Source organism: Lagenorhynchus albirostris, chromosome 18 (assembly GCF_949774975.1).
Source record: "Lagenorhynchus albirostris chromosome 18, mLagAlb1.1, whole genome shotgun sequence".
Lineage (NCBI taxonomy): Eukaryota > Metazoa > Chordata > Mammalia > Artiodactyla > Delphinidae > Lagenorhynchus > Lagenorhynchus albirostris.
Genome location: NC_083112.1, coordinates 63,643,128 through 63,662,505, shown reverse-complemented (window position 1 = coordinate 63,662,505; position 19,378 = coordinate 63,643,128). Strand labels below are relative to the sequence as shown.

At 39.6% G+C, this 19,378-nt stretch overlaps 1 protein-coding gene across 1 annotated transcript in view; it reads right to left on the bottom strand.

Moving 5' to 3' along the window:
* Nucleotides 1-19,378, bottom strand: part of GPC6 (glypican 6) — a 1,081,720-nt gene that overhangs the window by 90,670 nt on the left and 971,672 nt on the right. Inside the window, exon 6 of the mRNA XM_060128753.1 lies at nucleotides 6,487-6,630. Coding sequence (XP_059984736.1) covers nucleotides 6,487-6,630 — 144 coding nt within the window. The remainder of the gene's footprint in view (nucleotides 1-6,486; nucleotides 6,631-19,378) is intronic.

The window sequence follows — 19,378 nt, the reverse complement described above, 5'->3', positions numbered from 1 at the left end:
AAGGGCAGAAACCGAGACCAAATAACTTGGGTGGCTTGGTTTTAACGCTTTGTATTTTCTCCCTGCTTTGAAAGCTTGCTGTATTTTGCTGCTGTTATTGCCAAGGGTTCATTGAAAGTGAAACTAGGGTGTCTCAGTGGGGTTTTGCAGCAAATAGATAAAGCAAGTTCAGGCAGGACTGGGCAGTTCCAAATCTGAAGTGGATGGAGCAGTAGCTGTTTGTTTGCTGGGGTGAATGGGGCATAATTTATTCAGCTGCAGCAGAGGCTGAAAGCCAATCTGGCCTTGACCCATTTATCTTTAGAAAACTAATTAAAGAGCAGAATCTGGTTTACTGTTGTTACGGAGGCTTTAGTTTCTCCTGTTCAGGCCAAGCAAAGACTGAGAGGTGTGTGTGTGTGTGTGTGTGTGTGTCTCTGTGTGTCTGTGCTGAGGTGGAAAATGGAAAATATCAGTGTCACCTAAAGACAGTGGCTGAGGCTCTAGATAATAAAGCAGTTTCTTAACCACAGCCTGACATCCTTTTGAAATGCAAAATAGTGGATTTAGCCGGATGCAGAATCCTTTGAGGTGACAGTGAAATGCCATGGCAATTTAAAATGAACAACAGACAGTTTCCCGCATCCTTACAGCTAAGACTTCCTAAATCACACCAAATGGTCCCAAAGAGGCATGGAAGAACATTTTTAAGACCAACATTTTACTCTGAAACTGGGATTAACCATCAGGCAGGAAACGGTGCCAGGATGTGAGTTGCTTTGTCCATTTCGTTTCTGAACAATAAGATAAAGGGTATAGCTTGATGATATTTTACAAGTACTTAAATTTATACGTATTAATATTAACAACATATTTGTCACCAATGGCACACCAATACATTTCAGAAATTGCATTGTGTTTTTGCAAGAACCATATCCAATAATAAACATACGATCTTGGGGGCCCAGCTAAAGAAGTTTATAGGAGACAAGCGGGGAAGTCCAGCACACGTGGGGAGTGGGTGGGGACGATATTATGCTTTACATTCTTTCCAGTATGTTCTAGGACATCATTCTTTTTCGGGGAAACTACAAGGGTCATAATAACCATCAGACAAGGAGATTGGACTAGTTTAACCGCTGGAAAACCTGGAGGTACCAAGAGAATGTTGGGGAGGGCAAGCACACACTGTCAACTGGAGCTAGTCAAGTTGTATCAGTGGGTCCAAACTAATAGAACCCTGACTTGTCCCACCACTGATGCTTCCTTCTCCCACTTTCCATTTAGCACCAGGAGACCTTGAGCTATCTGCCTTCCCTGTTCCTTCCTCAAGATCTTCCCTTCCAGAGTACTCCTGTTTCAGATATACCTCTTAACTTTCTTACCTTATCCAAACTGCCCTGGGCTCAGAGAGCTGGAATGATAAATAGGGATACCACTCAGAGGACATTTTCTTTTAAACAAATGAATATTAAAGGAGGAAAATTAGACATAGTGTTGCCACTGCCTAAATTTAAGGCCAGGCAGACATGTAGCACCATGACGTCATAGGTGTGCTACATGAATCAATGAGCTCATCAGGTGAGAGGCATCTTCTCTTCTGGGTCCATGATGCTATGGAGGGTTCAGGTCTTTATGAAGTGGTAGTACCGGCACAGAGCAGTATTATGAAAACCACTGGATAACTTAACTGTCTGTTTATTACAGTTAATGTGTAATTTATTACAGTTAATATGTAAGTTAAAGTCAGGTAGGATAACCTGGCTGTGCCTATCCTCACCCCCAGTACAAACCGCTTGGTAGTAAAAAATATCCAATGCTTTCTCCCTACATGCTCTAAAAGATATCAGTAAATCCAAGTAGGAAAACAAAGAGTAAACAAGCTATACCACAAACTATTTCTTACCCCCCTAAATTCTCTGTGTCCCAGCTAGTGGAAAAATTAGCTCCTTATGCATGAGAGCTGCTGTTGGTTTGTTGTCATTATTAGGGAGGTAATTATTCACTCAGCACAGAAGAAAAAAGCCAATATATTCTATCAGGGAAGAGCAAGTTTTTCAGGCAGACTATACACAGTCTGAACATTGGGACAGAATTCAAATCAGCCACCAGATGAGCTAGTCTTACACAAAGCTGAGATTGAAAACCTTGCCATTGAGAAAGAATACCAAGTGGTTGTTAACCATAAACACCAAGCAGAGAGAACATTCTTAAACCCGTTGGTCATGTACAGTGTTCAGTGTTCTCTCTCTAGACAATCTGGAAGGAGGAAGTGGAGGTGGGATTTCTCAGAAACTCTCCGGAATGACCATACAAAGACAAATGGGGATGAGAAGAAGAAGAAGACCAAAGCTTACACTATGTTGCATTGTCCTCCACACAATCCTCTGGGAAGCAAGAGGAAAACAAATTCAAAGGAAAAAGAAAGAGAGATTATTCTATACATAATAGCACAGCACAGGTATAACGTTCAGCGTTGCAGACTGGCATTCCACCCATCCCCACCCCCGACTCCCTCAGAATGAGCAGTAGAATATTTGAGAGTCTGCACACACATGGTATGATGTTGAATACTTACTGGAGATTCACTGGTCTAACTCATTGACAATTTGATGAATTAACTTCCAAGTCTAGGGGTTTTTTTAATCTACTTTAAGAAAATATATTTCTCTAAGACACATAATTTACAGTATATTTTTGCTCTAACGAATCAGCAGGAGTAAAATAACAGACACTCCCTGCCCAAGTGTGTCCAGGAGCTGTAGAGCATGTTGTGTTGTAATATTCTGAGCTGTACAACTAACCAACAGGGTGGTATGCTCAGATCTTAAAATCAAGCTACTTTGTGTTGATTTATTTTTACACACTGTACTCTCCGTGAAGTTCTAGTGGAATTTTCCTTAAAGAAATCACTGTTTCACACCACATTATTTAAGAGAATTCACAGGGTATAAATTTAAGAAAAAAGGAAGAGAACCAATCTCTTCCTGATTTCAAATAACCACCTCTGGTCTATTTAATTGCAAATCAGTAACAGTGGGCTGGGACAGGAGGACTGCTAGGGTGAGTGTTGGTGACAGGAAGAGACAGATGACAATGGACCAGTTTGTGAATCAAGTTAGTTAATGGCATTTGTTCATTTCTTGAACAAACCATGGCTGCTGGCAGGAAGGACTTCAGTATTCTCTGAGGAGTCAGCTTTCCGTCAGAAGCGGAATTTATACAAGTATATTCATTCATTATTGGATAATAAAAATAACTTTAGGGTAGTGTGTCTGAAAGCTACACCTAAACTGTTTTTTATGCCCATATAACTTTGAAGGAACACATGGAATGTTTCCTAGTGATATAAAAGAATTGACAACTTCCTTATAAATGTAGTAAGAGGTTAAATGATGGAACTGATAGATTTTTAAGAGAGAGTTTTGTTTTGCTTTCAATTACTTTATGTAAGTTTTAGCAGTGGCTTACCTAGTTTGGGATTAGATTTATTTCTAAAACAAACCCCATAACTACCACTTCACATAAAAATTTGCTTTATAATAGCTGGTAGAGCATTTACCAACAGATCCCAAAGTTAATGCCACAGGTACTAATTTTAAATGGTAGCAAGAAGCAACTCTCTGAGAGCTTTATAGCTAAGATTTTTTTTTGGCAAAAGGGGTGGGGTGATTGGGATAGTCTTTGGGATGCTATCTTTTGAAGCATTTTCTCTGCTGAAACACTGCGAGAAATTAAAGGGAGTCTTTCCCAATTATCCTTCTTTTCTGGGACACATGCTTCTTATAAATATTCAGGAAACATCTTTTCAGGGGAAAATTAAAACAGGAGTAGGTAACCTGAGACTTGTTCATAAACTTTCCAAATAAGCAGTGATATATGGCAGACCCATCAGGACCTATCACCTCTGCGTGTATCTTGAAGATGATTTTATCTGACTGTTGCACAGCACTGTCTGGCCAAGGTAACTGCTCCAACCTTTCCACTACTCTGAACTATACTGAACCTGCAAAGGGACGAAAGATTTGGGGGAACAAACGGCCGCAAAATGGAGATTCTGATGTTAGCTTCGGGATTAGCTTGTGTGTCTCGAGAATAACCCTGTATAGCTCCTTTTTATGTGGGAACAGTCCCTTGGTCTCAGGGGTTGGGAAAGTATCTCCAGGTAGGTTTATGACTGGCTGTGAATTACAAATCGCTAATTCTTACAATCTGGGAAGGAATCAGAATTTAACTGAATAAAAAATTAACAAAACTGCCATTCTCCCTTATAGAACCTGAAGCCACACCTATGAGGAAGTAGGTACCATATGCTGTCAGAGAATATTTTAGAATAAAATTGGCTTATTGATTTAAATTCTTCTGCACTCACTCCGGTCCTTATGTACCTTGAGTTTGGTCCTCTTCTCATGATCATATGATTAACCATTACTAATTCTTTTAAAAAATGATTAAATGTATCTTGGGGGTGCGTAAACTAGAAGATCCTAACTCACTTTCCTATTTGCCAAGATTCCTCAAGACCCTTGTATTTGGGGCACTTTGAGGATGACCAATGAAGTTCCTTTATAAAAGGTTCAAATCCCAATTTTCATATCTACTAGATTTTAAACATCCTGTGAAATTCTCAAAGTGTTGATGTTTAATTCAAGCTGTACTGAATTGTATAAATACCGTTGCCTTGAGAAAAGTATTTTTCTTGTTCTACTTCCCCTGTTTGAGTGTGTGTGTGTGTGTGTGTGTGTGTGTGTGTGTGTGTTTCTCCTGGTAGGAAAGAATACTGTGCTTCTGTTTCAAAGGCAAAAAAATTAATTAGTAGTCATAGATGTCACTATAGTGTTCAAAATCAATGCAGTTTTAACTAAGTGGATAATATACTCCACTTGATTTCCAGTTTTATTTTCCTGAGGTAAGAACATTTAACCTGAGATCTAGCCTCTTAACCGATACAGTACTGCTATCTGCAGTACAATGGTTGTACAGCAGGTCTCTAAAACTTATTCATCTTGCATTGTGTCCAGTTCTGATATGAGAGTTCATAAAAATTCTGAAAAGCCTGAATTGTTTCATTAACTAAGTTAGAGCCAACTGAAATAGGAAAAGCAAAAAACAAGAAACAAAGGGGCGAGAGAGATGGAGCTCAAACCCCTACTCACAAATGGTGCTCTGGTTAAAAGGACCTTGACATACAAAGGAATTTGTAAAATAAAAATCCAAACAATGGAATCTAATGAAACCACCATTTCTTTACAACTGGCTGGTTGTTTGGTGGAATCTAATTGTTTGTTTAAAAGAGAAAAGGTGACTAATTTTAAACTTTTCCTGAAATTGTGAATAGAGAATAGATATAACTAAGGTAAAGTACAAGGTTGAAGCAATTACCCAAATGATCCCTTTTTCAAAACCTACACCGAAGAGGGGGTTTTATTTGCTAATGAACAGTAATAAGTTTATAACAATTTAGCGGTTAATGACTCCACTTACCCCTTCACTTTGACACTTCGTGGACAGGTCTTTGTGTTGTAAGCACATTTGATTTTTATAGAGAGAAATGCTGAGATGTACTTAGTATGAGGCCAAATGCTACCAATTGAATCTTATAAGTTCTATACTATAGAAGGATATTAGCTAAAATGATACAGTAATTTATAACAGTGACTAATAAAAGTATTTTCATAACCAGAAACCCTTGAGATCTGAGTTTATGTGACATAATCAGATGTGGTTCAAGTGTTTTATGACCTTAAGGCTTTGATTTGTTAATTTTACATCAAGATAATTGGCGAAGCAACATTAACGGCACTAACAATTACAGGTATATAAATTGTTTATAGTGCTATAAATTGTATTGAAAACGATTGGGCAGTATTTCCTTGAAATTATGAGCTTTTCATTTTTTATAGCAAAATTTGATGTTTGAAACACATTAACAATTGCGTTTACTATATTTATGGTTGTAATCTCCAAGTAAATTGCTTCAATGATAGATGTTCGGTCCCCTGACACACGTTTAAGTGGATCAAAGAGTGACTATTTCTAAGCATTCCAACTTTTAAAGACACATAAAAAAGAAAAAAAATGGTAGTAGTATTGATTTGGGGTCTCTTGGCAAGATTTTTCAAACAGAAACTTTACATATAAGGAACATTCATGATAAAGTTACATTGTATCATAATTGAATAAATAACTGAAGCAGTTGAATAAAAAATGTGCTATTGTAGTTATATCTCTGGAAGATATAGGAACTTAATCTCCAAATTAATATTTCAGAAGAAATATGGAGTTGGAAATTTGGCCATTGTATGAGTGGATTAATAGTGATAAGACTTCTTAAATAATCTAAGTCTTGACCTAAAAGGAAGATCTCATTACTTTTCAATACTCTAATTAAGACCAGGAGCAGACGTAAGAATGAGATGACTTTTACCACCAGCTTTTTCAGAATCCCATCACGTCTTCTAAAGAATAACCCTGGTAACAGAAAGTAACCGCAACGGGAGGACTCACCAGCCGGTCCAAGCTTGTACCTGCAGCAGTGGTTGGTCTTTCCTCAGGATTGTAAGGCCTGAACCGTGTATTAAAATTTTCGGGAGCTGAGCGAGCAGATCTGAGGGCTGGAGCAGGTTTGGGTTGGCCACATCCCTGAAAGACCTGGAAGAAGCATTGAAAGGTTACGAAAGTTATACAGTGAGTTTCTTCCTAAGATTATGACGCCAAAGCATTGAGTGCACTGGCTTCCACATTTTTCATGGAACTCTTACCTCCAAAAAAACTCTGATCTTGAAACTTAAACAAATGCAAGCACCAATGAAACAGAATTACTCCGTCAGGTACAGAGTGACTGACTTATGGCCTGACTCTTATTTTCTACGTATACAGTCAATCCTCATTATTTACAGATTCCGTTTTTGTGAATTTGCCTACAGTGGACCCTCTCCGTATCCATGGGTTTCGCATCTGCAAATTTAAACAAACTCGGATCAAATGTGATTTTGAGATCTGCGGGGGCTCCTGGAACTAATCACCTGCTGATACCGAGGGAAGATTGTATTCACTAAAATTAATTCGTAATCCCCAAATCAATACTCAAAACACTTCTGCAGACATGGGGAGAGCGGCAAAGTGCATGTTCACAGCTGCAACAAGGAGAAGCTGTGCCTTCCTGCTTCAGCTCTCAAGCTGTAAACGCACGTCTCTTTGGTGGTCTATTTAGTGCCACATTTTTTCCATACTTTTGTGTTTTACTTGGTGATTTCCCAGTACAAAACAGCCCGCGGCCGTAGGGCTAAAGTGCTGTCTAGTGTTCCTAAGGCTGTGATGTGCCTTTCGGAGAAAACTGTGTGTTAGATAAACTTAATTCAGGCATGAGTTACAGTGCACTTGGCTGTGAGTTCAATGTTAACGTATCGACAATATGTATCAAGTAAGGTGTCTTTCAGGAGAGACACGCCTAAAACAAGGTTACGGATTGACTGGTTGATGAAAATGTGACTAAAAGCTTGCAGGAACCTAACCCTGTATTTCTAGTAGGAGCAACGGTTCAGTATTTGCTAATTCAGGGTTTGTGGCGACTCATAGAACACAACTATGCCAATAATGAGAATGGAGTGTATTAAAAGTAGGAATTGTAATAGTTACCTCATAGGATGATTTCAGGATTAAAGAAATTATGTCCCAGACATTTTCATGTACTTGAATTTGGCATTCAAGAAACATTCCTTTGGGATTCTTGTTACTGTGACAAATGTATTTCATGTATAGCATATAAGGCCAATAACTTGAGTGTCTCCTCTTTGAGTAATGAAAACCTCTAATAGAAGAATTCTTTGAAAACACTCTCTTGAGCAATGATGTGGAAATAGGACAAGCAAATGTGGATAATTTCTCTATAATGACAGTTTCCTCTAATTTTGTTGTTGACAGCTGTTCATGACACAATTAGGGTTGCCAGGGGAAATCAAACATTCTATTGTAATGATCTCAGGGACCAAGCTGCTAGTTCTTTTCCACAGTGGTTTTACTCAGGGTGGTGTGGGGATACCTCCTTTGCCAATTTTAGAAGCTTCGCACTCTCTGCTGGTTATCAAGAGATAATCCCTTTGACAGAATTACAGGAAATCCAGTAATACTTTCAGGAAGTTTTTTTTTTTTTTGCGGTACGCGGGCCTCTCACTGCTGTGGCCTCTCCCGTTGCGGAGCACAGGCTCCGGACGCGCAGGCTCAGCGGCCATGGCTCACGGGCCCAGCCACTCCGCGGCATGTGGGATCTTCCCGGACTGGGGCACGAACCCGTGTCCCCTGCATCGGCAGGCGGACGCTCAACCACTGCGCCACCAGGGAAGCCCCATTTTCCGGAAGTTTTGATGAAGTTCAACTTTGCGTTTCTTCCGTTTCTACACAGGAGATGATTCTACCCTGGATACTTCTTTCAGTAAACTTTTCGGGACTCTGTCATCCAGTTCTTAAAGTACACGTGTGTGTTTGGAATGCATTCCTTCTGGTTTTGTTATTTGACTCTGTGTTGTTTAACTCCAAAACAAGCGTTTTTCATCAGGCATATTATGGGATTCCACTGAAGTACGCAAGGGCTCCTGAGTGCCATTCCCAATGACAAATTCCACCCTGAGACACAATTCATTTAGTTTTACCACTACAGCTGATTTCTCCTTTGCTGTATTCAAAAGTTCTCCTTCCACTCAGCACTTTGCAAAGCGGGAGCACTTTGTCTTGGCATTCCTCGAGGTTGGCCTTAACACACTATTGATTATTCTTCCCTCACACAATTTCTGAAGCCGATGGTGTAAACCAGTGTGATAAAGCTAGTGCGCCCCTTTCTGCCCACCGCCTAAATCACCTCCCAGCGGCAAGGTCGTTGCTGATGGAGGGCATTAGCATTTCCAAAGCGCCAGGGTTCGGTTGAGTGTGCTATTCTGGATTGCTTCGAAAATGACAGCTGACTTTTAAAAAGTATAAAGCCTAGGGCAAAACAATATTAATGGCTTTGCTGAGATTTCTTGAAGCTGGGCACGTGGAAAGAGTTAACAGACCTTCTTAATTTGCCTTTTGGGAAGAACCTGGCTCACTGGCTTAAGTTAAATCAAAGGAACAAGAAATTCCCTGAAAGAATATTAGTGCCCCAGGGGAGATATTTCATTGTAACAAAAAACCTTACCAGTTGTATCATTTTTTTTTGTTTTTTGGGGAGAGTGTTAATTATAACGGTAGAACATAGGTAAGTCAATATAGCTTTCTGCTCGTAGCTTTCTGTTATCTATATCAGGCTTGGATTTTGAAGATGATTTCAGTGCAGAAATTGCTGGGTCTATGATCTATGATCCAAATTGAAGACAGAGACTTCTAATTACTATGGAAACAACACCTAACCCCATAATCAGATGGAAACCTTCATGGAAATCTGTCACAATATGTGAAGATATGAATCATGAAGGGCCTTCAGCACAGATTGTAGTATACCCTTAGAGAAAGGGAATTGTCTTAAGAGATAACCTTTAGTGTGGAAAGGCAAAGCTTAGGGATCAAGAGCTGTTTTTCAGAAACTTACAAAACCTAAAAAAAAAAAAAAAAACAACACAAAGATACCAGAGCATCAGCGTACCCTGTCTTTGTTCGGGAATGATTTAAAACACCTGTATGATTCTCATGTAGAGAATGTATCTTAAACAGCATATATCCGTCAAATAACTTAGATGACATGCAAAGTGAAAATTAATAATTTCATTTTCAATACGTGCAATCTGTTAGCTAGACAAAATATTTCTCAAACATGGGTTTCATGGGGTCGTTGACAGAAGGAATTCCCATGCAGAACATTTGGACTGTCTCAGACAATGTTTTTGAGCCTGCTATAGCAGCAGTATAGTTAGGCAAAGTTCTGGGCCTCCTGAGGTCCAGGGCTCTATTCCTATAAAGGACCAGTTAGCCTTCTTCCTGGTGGTCTGGGTGCCCCAATATTCTGTATTTTGAATAAGGGTAGAAACAGATGAGGAATAATGTGAGGGGGAAAGTTCTTAGTTTCAATGAGTCTGTAGATCAAGGTTCTCCCCCAGGGAGTGGTCAGGACTGCAGATACAGATTTAGATCATTAGCCTAAAGATGGTATTTAAAACCCCGAAACTGGCTGCACTCACCGAGGGCAGGTATGCAGACAGGTGACAGGAGGAGCTGAGAACAGCCCAGTGCCACGTCACCATTCAGAGGACCTCCCTGAACCTTAGTTTCCTCCTCTGTCAAATGGGAATAATAATATTATTTACCACACAGATAGGCTGTGATAATAAAATGCAATAATACCTAAGGCAGGAAAATAGAAGTCAGTGTTTGGAAAAGTAAGTGCTTGATAATAATTAGCTAACTATATCATTCTGCGATCGGTTCTTTCTAGTTCTGTTTTCTGAGTAAGGAGATTTGAGGGGGAAAAATGTCTGGGCTGATGTTTCTTAAATGTCTTCCACAAAATATTATTTCCCGGGCTGTTAACAGCTGTTACATAAGCAACCGATTCCATGTGTCCAAGTTAAATGAGGTACCTTAGCAGGGCTTCATCAGGGTAACATGTGTTTTGACTCGTCAAAAGGAAGAAGCTCATTTGTAGTGTTTTCCAAAAACTATCTGGCCAAGGGTTCTCCAGGAATTCTTATAAGGTGTTCCAGGGAACATACCAGGACACACTGGGAAGTCTGCTCTAATTAGCTAAGAGGAGAAGTGATTCAGATGTAACTGCACGTACCTAGAGGTATTTGTGAAGCCACTCCCCGCTCCACTACCTTTAACTCAAGAGAAGAAATATTATACAGGTCTTCTCTTTACAACAGAACTTTCCGGAGGATATGGCTTCAGGCTAAGTCACCTTGTCGTGGAACAAATCATTAGCTCTGCTCCTTGAAAAAATAGAATCAGTACTACCTCCTGCCTGGCTCCCTCCAAGGAACATTGAAAAGGATAATTAGATAATTTGGAAAAGTATTTGGAAGTCCCAGTGTAGACAGATGCTACAGAGGTACAAAGAAATTATCCTTCCCACCTAGCAGACTCGCAAAACCTGTAGATTTCGGGAATATATAGCTTGGGAATCCTCTCTCTTAAGAGGATTACTAAGATAACGTCTCTGAAGTATGTTGGCATTCTGAGATGAAAGAAGCTGACCTTAAAGATAGAAAGTGCTGACAGAAGAGACATTTTATTGTTTGGAGAAACAAGAAAGAGAGGGGGTGTGGTGAGAACAGGTTGGAGTGCTGTCTCAGGTTTCCAAGTACAAGCATTATTCCTTTAAGAACATCGCAGCATCTTAACAGATTTCCTTAAAATAAATAACACAGTGTGCACTTTTTCACTTTTTCAGAGGCATCCAAGCTTTTACCTCCCTGTCCCCTTTATGTTCTGCGGGTTGACTATACATTCACCGAAGTCATTACTGGCAATCTGAGAAGCAACGGCTGCACAGCGGTCCTGTCTCAGCCCGTGTGTGTGTTTTTTTAAAAATTTATCTTCTCAGTTTCTACTCAGTGGGTTTTTATTCTGGTGCGAAAGATGTTGCTATTCCCATACATCATTTTGAAATTTGCAAACAAAACTCTAATCTTGTGTAGTAGTAGGGGTGACAGTTTATGCTACCTAGACTTAATTGGACTTGATGTTTTGAGAGTGATGTTTTATTTACTTATTAGATTCTAATTTACATTAGAGTGTTAATGAGTGAACTGTTTGTTAGATGACCACTTGGGGAATTCAAATCTATCCCATTTGTTCCCAAGGAAACAGAAGCTATCACATCTGATGGGCTCTACATATATTTTGTCCAAGTGTGGCCACTTTTTCCACGAGAGCCAAGTATAATAGGAGGGTGACCAATAAGGGTCTAAAAGCTTGGAGTCCTGCTTTCCGTCCTTCTCCTTACACCTGTGTGGCGCAGGGGTACTATGTTGTCCCCAAATCTCAAGGCTGTTGTGAAGATAAAATAATATGATACGTAGAAAAGACACTGAAGCAATGAGGTAAAACGATGTACTATTACTTTACTGACGTAATCTATAATCAAATAGGACAATAACAGGTAACAAATCAAATCTAGGGACTATGCAGAGTGATGCGTGAATAATTTAAGATCTATGAAGAATAAGACCTTATACATTTTGTTCACCATTGTATCCCAGAATCTGTAAGAGTTCCTAGCACACAGTATGTGTTTAAAAAATCAGAAATGAAAGATTATAAGTAAAATTGTTAGTTATAATTTCTGCCTTTTGCAAACATTTATTGAAGTCAATTAGGAGGTAGATTTCTGTAATGAGAAAGAAAAGACAGGAAAGGAAAGAGAAATAATACTTATTGAGTGTCTATGATGGACCAGACTCAGGGCTATGTGTTTCATACACGTATCTCAGCAGTCAGTTATCTCAAAATCAAAGTTGAACCCTTCTTCCTTAGGCTTCAGAAAATACAATGAATTATCCATCCATATTAAAAAAAAAAGATATCACCTATACTCCACTTACTGCGCCAACTTAAGGCAAAACCAAATCACCAACTTGGTTTAACTGATAACTAGAACCAAAAAATCCGGTTTCTTTCTTTTTTTGCTGTACGCAGGCCTCTCACTTCTGTGGCCTCTCCCGTTGTGGAGCTTCCCGGACCGGGACACGAACCCATGTCCCCTGCATCGGCAGGCGGACTCACAACCACTGCGCCACCAGGGAAGCCCCCGGTTTCTTTCTTTTTTTTTTTTAATTGAAATATAGTTGCTTTATTATGTGCCGATCTCTGCTGCACAGCAAAGTGACTCAGTTTTACACATATATACATTCTTTTTCAAAATATTCTTTTCCATAATGGCTTATCCCAGGAGATATAGTTCCCTGTGTTACACAGCAGGACCTTGTTGTTTAAAAAAGCTGGTTTCTTGCTCATCTGATAATAGCTACTTGCTGTGCTTGATGGGACAATTAGAGAGCAGAAGACTTCGTGTATAAAATAGGCTTGGCTCTAACTGTTGGGAGGCGAGTTGAGAGCAAGTCTTCTGGAGAGAAGCGGCTGCTTCCCGATCTCCCCATCCTGTAAAAAGCAGCAGAGCCTGCACACAGTTGTATCACAGCCCAGTTACTCATCATCTAGGTTCAGCTCAGAGCTGGGGGCCTGTTCTCAAAGCGGAAGTGAAACGTGAAGACTGAAATGGGTGTCAAGGGTGCGTCCACATATCCTCATTCAACAGATGCAAGTAAGTTAAAATATCAAAAAACCCATTTCATTAGAAGCAGTAGTAAGGAGAGCTCCATCATCACCATCACACAAGATTAAACTAGACACCCCAGGGCCTCACTTTTGCACATTTTTTTCTGGTTCCTAACAACAATCTGCTAATATCCTAAGAAGTGTTTTCCTGAATATAAACTTAAAACATTTTAATAATGACTTCTTTCTTTAGATATAAAATCATTATACTCATCATACATTTTAAAAATCAGCATTTTTAATTTTATTTCTTTACTTTTATTAGTGTGCCAATTTTCCTGATGGATTGCCTTTCAAGAAAACAGGCTTTCATCCTCTGACTCCGAATAATCTCTCTTCTTCTCTCTCTTCTTTCCTCTTCCCTTCCCTCTCCCCCTACTTCCTCTCTCCATCTCTTCCTCTCTTTTTCTTTGCTCTCTGATTCATGCTTTTGTTTCCTTAAAGATTGATTACAGTGGTCCTTTGGCCAAGCTCTCTAGCAAACTCAAAGTCCCTGGATGGGTCCAGGATTCTGTGTAGAGAATTCTGGGTTGGACTGAATCAAGTCAAGTTAGCACTTTCGGTTTTGGCTACTTTGCATTCATTGGCTTCAGTTTTCAAAAGCCAGTGATTGTGTCGGTTTCAAGGATTTAAACATCTACTCCTGATGCCTATGCAGCTTGCTTTCAGAAAAATCTGTCAGATGGGTTGCATACTTTCTAAAATCATTTCTTCAATAAAAGCAAATTCCTTCCATTTGCTGGAGAAGATGATTTTTTTTTTCCCGGAAGGTTCTGCATTCCTTCAACAGCAGAACACCTTGCTATTGCCTCCAAAATGGTGAGCAGGGAGGAGTGACAAGGAGCTGAACAAAACATATTTTGAGTGTGGGGAGAAAAAAAACCCTAACTCTGTTGGCCTCACTAAATTGTTATTTCATATGCTCTTTGTTTACAAGGTTGAAAGCAATTCTTTAAGAACACTTTGCAGAATTTACATACATGTGTAAATTTCAACAGCCTGGCTCTGTATCATTTATTCAAACTACTATTCAACGAATCTTTGTAGAGTGTCACTAAGGCCAGACTTAGGTGCTGGGGATGTGTCAGCTGGACATGTCCCTGATCTCATGAGGGTTCTGACAAGAAATCAGGCAATTAGAGTAGAATGTAGTAAATGCTATGGGAGCACCCACAGGAGGCAGCTAACCCAGACCGGACAGTCAGAGAAAGCATCTCAGGAGAGCAGCCATGTGCTGGAACCGGCTCACAAGACCACGTGTTAAATTTTCAGGAATTTTGCAAGCCAGTCATTAAACAGAGTGATTATTAAAAGTTAGATTGTATACACTTAAAATCATATAAATTATACTAAAATCAAAGGTAATATATACTGAAAATTCATTACTTCCTAATTATTTTACCATTATTTATGCTCCTGTGGTTATGTATGCCAAGTATGCCAAGTGTACCCGTAAGGGGGAAAATGTTACATTGTGGTCTGCTACTATGTTCAGTTGACATCATGTTGGTAGCTTGAAACTTACACCCCAGAAATTGGCAAACACTATAAACTAGCATGTTTTTTGCACAGAGAGCTGGTTGTACAAACACTTCGCAGTATAACACTGAATCTTGCCAGGAGAGTGAAGAAATAGTTGGATTATGCCTGGTGAATGCTGTGTATTTGGGGTGGGGGAATGGGGAGGAGAGAAAGAATGTTTCAGGATGGGGAACAACAGCACATGCAAAAACTTAGAGATGAGAAAGGATGCTTCTTCCAAGCAACAGAGCCCAGGCCATTTGTACGTCTGGTGCACACAGAGGTTCTCTCACCTCCTAGACTAAAACTTTTACTAGGACTCATGCTCTGTTGTTGGTTTTATTCACCACCATGTCCACAGCGTCTAGCACTGGGCTCGGCAGACAATCGGTGCTCAACAGTTACCTGAATAATTTAAGGTGGAGAGAGTGGTGAGTGGCGGATCCAGAGGGGCAGGCCGAGGACTTCATCGTGCAGGAACGTGTCTGGGTTTTATTCAAATGGTAACGGGGAACCATGGAAAGATATTAAGCAGGGGAGTAATGTGAACATATTTGCATTTTCAGCAATCCCTCTGGCTACAGCGTGGGGAGTGGATTGGAGTAGGGGAAAGCCAGAGGCAGGGAATTAATTAGGAGGCTATAATCCATGTGCTGAGATGATAAAATTAGGGGAGCCACTGTGGATGGATTCAAAAGAAATTTAGAATGACCGCTTAATGGGTTTCATTATGGATTGACTGTGAGGGCCAAGGGGATGGGGGGAGTTGAGGGGTCAGCTGGGTGTCTAGCTAGGACACAAGAGCTGGAGGGGGGGGGACGTTCTCTGGGATGGAGAAACCTGGGGAAGGAAGGGTTAATGGGAGGACAGTGAGCCTGGTTTTGGACAGGTGTGTCTGAGGTGGCGGGTACCAGTGTGTAGCACGCAGTTGGATAAACAGGTGTAATCAGGAGAGTAATCTGGGCTGGAGAGAGATTTGGGATGAAAACTCCTACCTTTGCTGTAGCCAACCCAGAAAATTGTGTCTGAGGTGTTTCAAATTTTCTACACAAGAACTCTTTTTGTGACCTATCCCCATGAACCCCGTGTTTTAAAAACATTCTGTTTAGTTAACAGATTACATGTATTAATAAAGAAATGATTGATTTTCAAAGGGCATCTCAGCTATTTCGCTGATGTTTAAGATATATTCTGGGACGATAAGGAGGCAAAATAAAAGAGGGGAGTAAAATGTGTTAGAAAAAAAAGACCCACAGAAAGCCATATATAATTCCAAATTTTCTGGCAGAACGAGTCGCTATAAACTCACAGAGGTAACTCCTTCACACGTTTAACTACAGGCTGGCTGGGGTAATGACTCCATCAGGATCAAACCATACCGCATAGTCCCGAGTAGAAGGAAAGTGCTAAGAGTCGGGGATAACTGTGTATTTGTGAAACTGGTCAGAGGCCACTGAAGTTCCTCTAATGCAGTAGTCTGCTGCCCATGGGAAGCATGGCTCTAGGGAAGCAGTTTCTCCTCTGTCAAGGCAGGTGGAGGTTGGAAGAAGACTTTCTTTCAGGAAAGCAAGAGGGTATCTTGCTCTGTTTCTAAGAACACACTGAGTGTTAAAAAGTGAAGTGAGTTTCCATCACCTATTCTTGAGTAGACTTCATTAAATGTAATCTTCTCATTTTTGCCCTGAAGTTAAAGTGAAAAAAAAAATCTTAAGATAAATTTCCAAAGGTTAGAGATAATCAGGAGTTTCCCTTTATAATCAAAAGGAGAAAAAACATTTTTTTAAAAAAAAACCCTTTTACGTGGAAGGAAAGTTAAAACTATCCCACTTTGGATGCACTTCCTATAAATGCGTCATAAGCATTCTTTTTCAAACCTTCATTTTGCTTTATAAGAAAAGGTGTCTTTTTCCCCACCTTGTATCTAGCATCTGAAAAACCTGGCTTTGTGGTCCAGTGATGTTAACACACAGGAAAGAAACAGATTCTGGTTTTCTGTAGAGAAATGAAGAAATCAAAGAATCAAAGATGTTTCAAGGTCACTGCTTCTTGATGGAATATTATAAGTGAGAACTGGCGGGCAGAATACTAGCTTTGAAATTTGAATAAACAGAAAAAGTATTCTGAATCTAGAAGTCATTGAGAACTTGCTCTTTTCAAAACGAAAGAGGAAATAGAAATAGAACTCAAAGCTTTATAAAGTGAAGGGCCGTGTGCTTTTTTTCTCAGAGATCAGGCAGAAGGAACGGAACCACTTGTCAAGGGAATAGGCCAATTATCCCCTTCATGTAAGAATAATGTGAGGTTAGGCTGAGGCCGCTGACATTCCTCTAAAACCCTTTGCTCTTCTGGCATTAGTGCCACCGATAGGCATGGACAAGAGTTGGGTTGCTGTCATCACCTCCATCCACTCCACTCTGCCCTCAAGCCCACTTTCCCCCAAAGGCCTTGTTGATGAGATGTTTATTCAGTGCCACGTGCCATGTCGTAGGCCATGCAGAAATATATGTCCCTTTCCAGGTGAGTCTCTGCCATTGAAAATAATGCCATGCATGAGTGGATTCAAATGCAGGTGTGTGACTCTCAAATCTGCTCTTCTGATCTTAGATGCTAGTGACAAGCTGACAGACCATCATGGAGGAGGCAAAACTACAGAGTCAAAGCTCTTTAGAATTTACGTAGCATAGGCATTTTCCATAATAACAATGAAAATACTTAACTTGATGAGTAGTTTTGATTTGACAAATTCCACGCTAAGCATTTTACATGGATTATATCATTTTACCCTCAAACAACTTTATGGGTAGATAATACTACTTCCTCATTTTTAATGTGAGTTAATTGAGTTTGGACAGAGAAATAATTTGCCCCAACTCACACAACTAGTAAAAACCAGATCCCAGGGCTGTCTGACGTCAAAATCTGATCTTGCAACGTTTATGCTATTTTAAAGAATACAGGACTAATTTCAAGTATATTTTAAGGTATTTTCTATTCCTTATTGTTGAAGTCTTTCTGGCGTTATACTTTCATGTTCTGAATTCAACTCGACAAAATGTATTGTTGCTTCCATGTGTAAAATGGCATGTTAGAATGGTTTTCTGTAGAATGTAAGAGTGAGTAAAATAACTTATAATTCTGGGAAGGAGAAGATAAGTATACAAATAATCATAACACAGGAATAATGTGCCCACTGCCTTAAGAAGGGCACACGTAACACAGGGGCTCAAAGAAAGGAATGGTAAATGCTATTGGAATAAAAATATACTTATTTGAACTAATTCTAATCAATGTTCTTATATCTGAAGGAAGATATTTTTTCCATGTGAACTTCCAGGATATTATTTATACCTGAATGCTTTGAAAGGAAAAAGTTCCAGAGATAAGAAAAATATCTGAATGCTAGAAAAAGAAACCTAATCATTACCGAAGAGATAATGTTCATAAAGCTGTAAACTGATAGAGCTGGAAAGGGGACATTTGCATTAACCCCTCTCTTTACAGATGAGGAAACTAAGACCCATTAGCTAAAGGCAGAAATTATTACATTCTCCTTTCTGTTCTCTTAGCTTTTTTCATCTTCATCTGAGCTGTAGATTCGGAAAGAATTGTCTGGAGAAAATTAAGTAACTGAAGGCCATGTTGCTCTTCTGTAATGGGTTCTACCCTCGTCTGTAATAAGTATTAGTTGAATGGATGGTTTCAATTGGAATTTAATAAGTCTCCCTTCTTAATTTAGATTATATCTGACAAACCAATCTTTTCCTGGATTAGGTTTGAAATTATTCCTAATACAGTTAAATTATATATAGTGAGATCAGTTTCATCTTCCCTGATAGGATAGAAAGGAGATTATCAACACATCTGAAATTCACAGGCAGAGACACTCAGCAAGTTTAGTTCTCCTTTCCTTTGGAGAATTTTCTCAAACCTGCAAAGTTCAGAACTCCTTTGATTTGGGTGGTTAACAGAAGTGGTGGGATAATGAGGACCCTTTCCTGTCATTGATGAAGATTGTGAACTTGGTGAACGTAATAAGCACTGGTTGGGGCTTGAAGAACTGACAACTTGTGTTTCTCTTCAGTAGGTTTCCCTACTGGTCAGAAACACTCATCATTAGTATCATAATCAGTAGCAGGCTTCAAGCAACAGTCTTCCCTTAGATGGCTGGTTCCTCCAATGCTGCACTACATCTGGTCCATCTGGTGGGGAGATACATACTGAGGAAACAGTGGCTTGCTGGGAAAATCCTTTTCTTTGGATAAGACAGTTCTGGGCTGCAGTCCCAGCTCTGCCACTTCTTAGTTGCCTGACCGCAGACAAGCAACTTAATCTCTCTAAATTTAACATTCTTTACTTATAAAATGAGGAAATGAAGGCTTTACAAGATTGTAGTAGGATTTGAAATAAATATATAAGGCATCTAAAAAGAGACTGATGCTTGGGCAGAGAATCTGTTTTGTCCTCTACTATATTCCTTGTGCCTGGTACATGAAGGCTATTTACTGAATGAAATATAGTAGGTACTCAACCAATGGTAACCATGATGATTGTCATTGTTACTAAGTGACTGTGCAAAAAGAAACCAAGAAAAATTTTAATATGTTATTGTCCCTAGTCTTAAAAATATGTATAT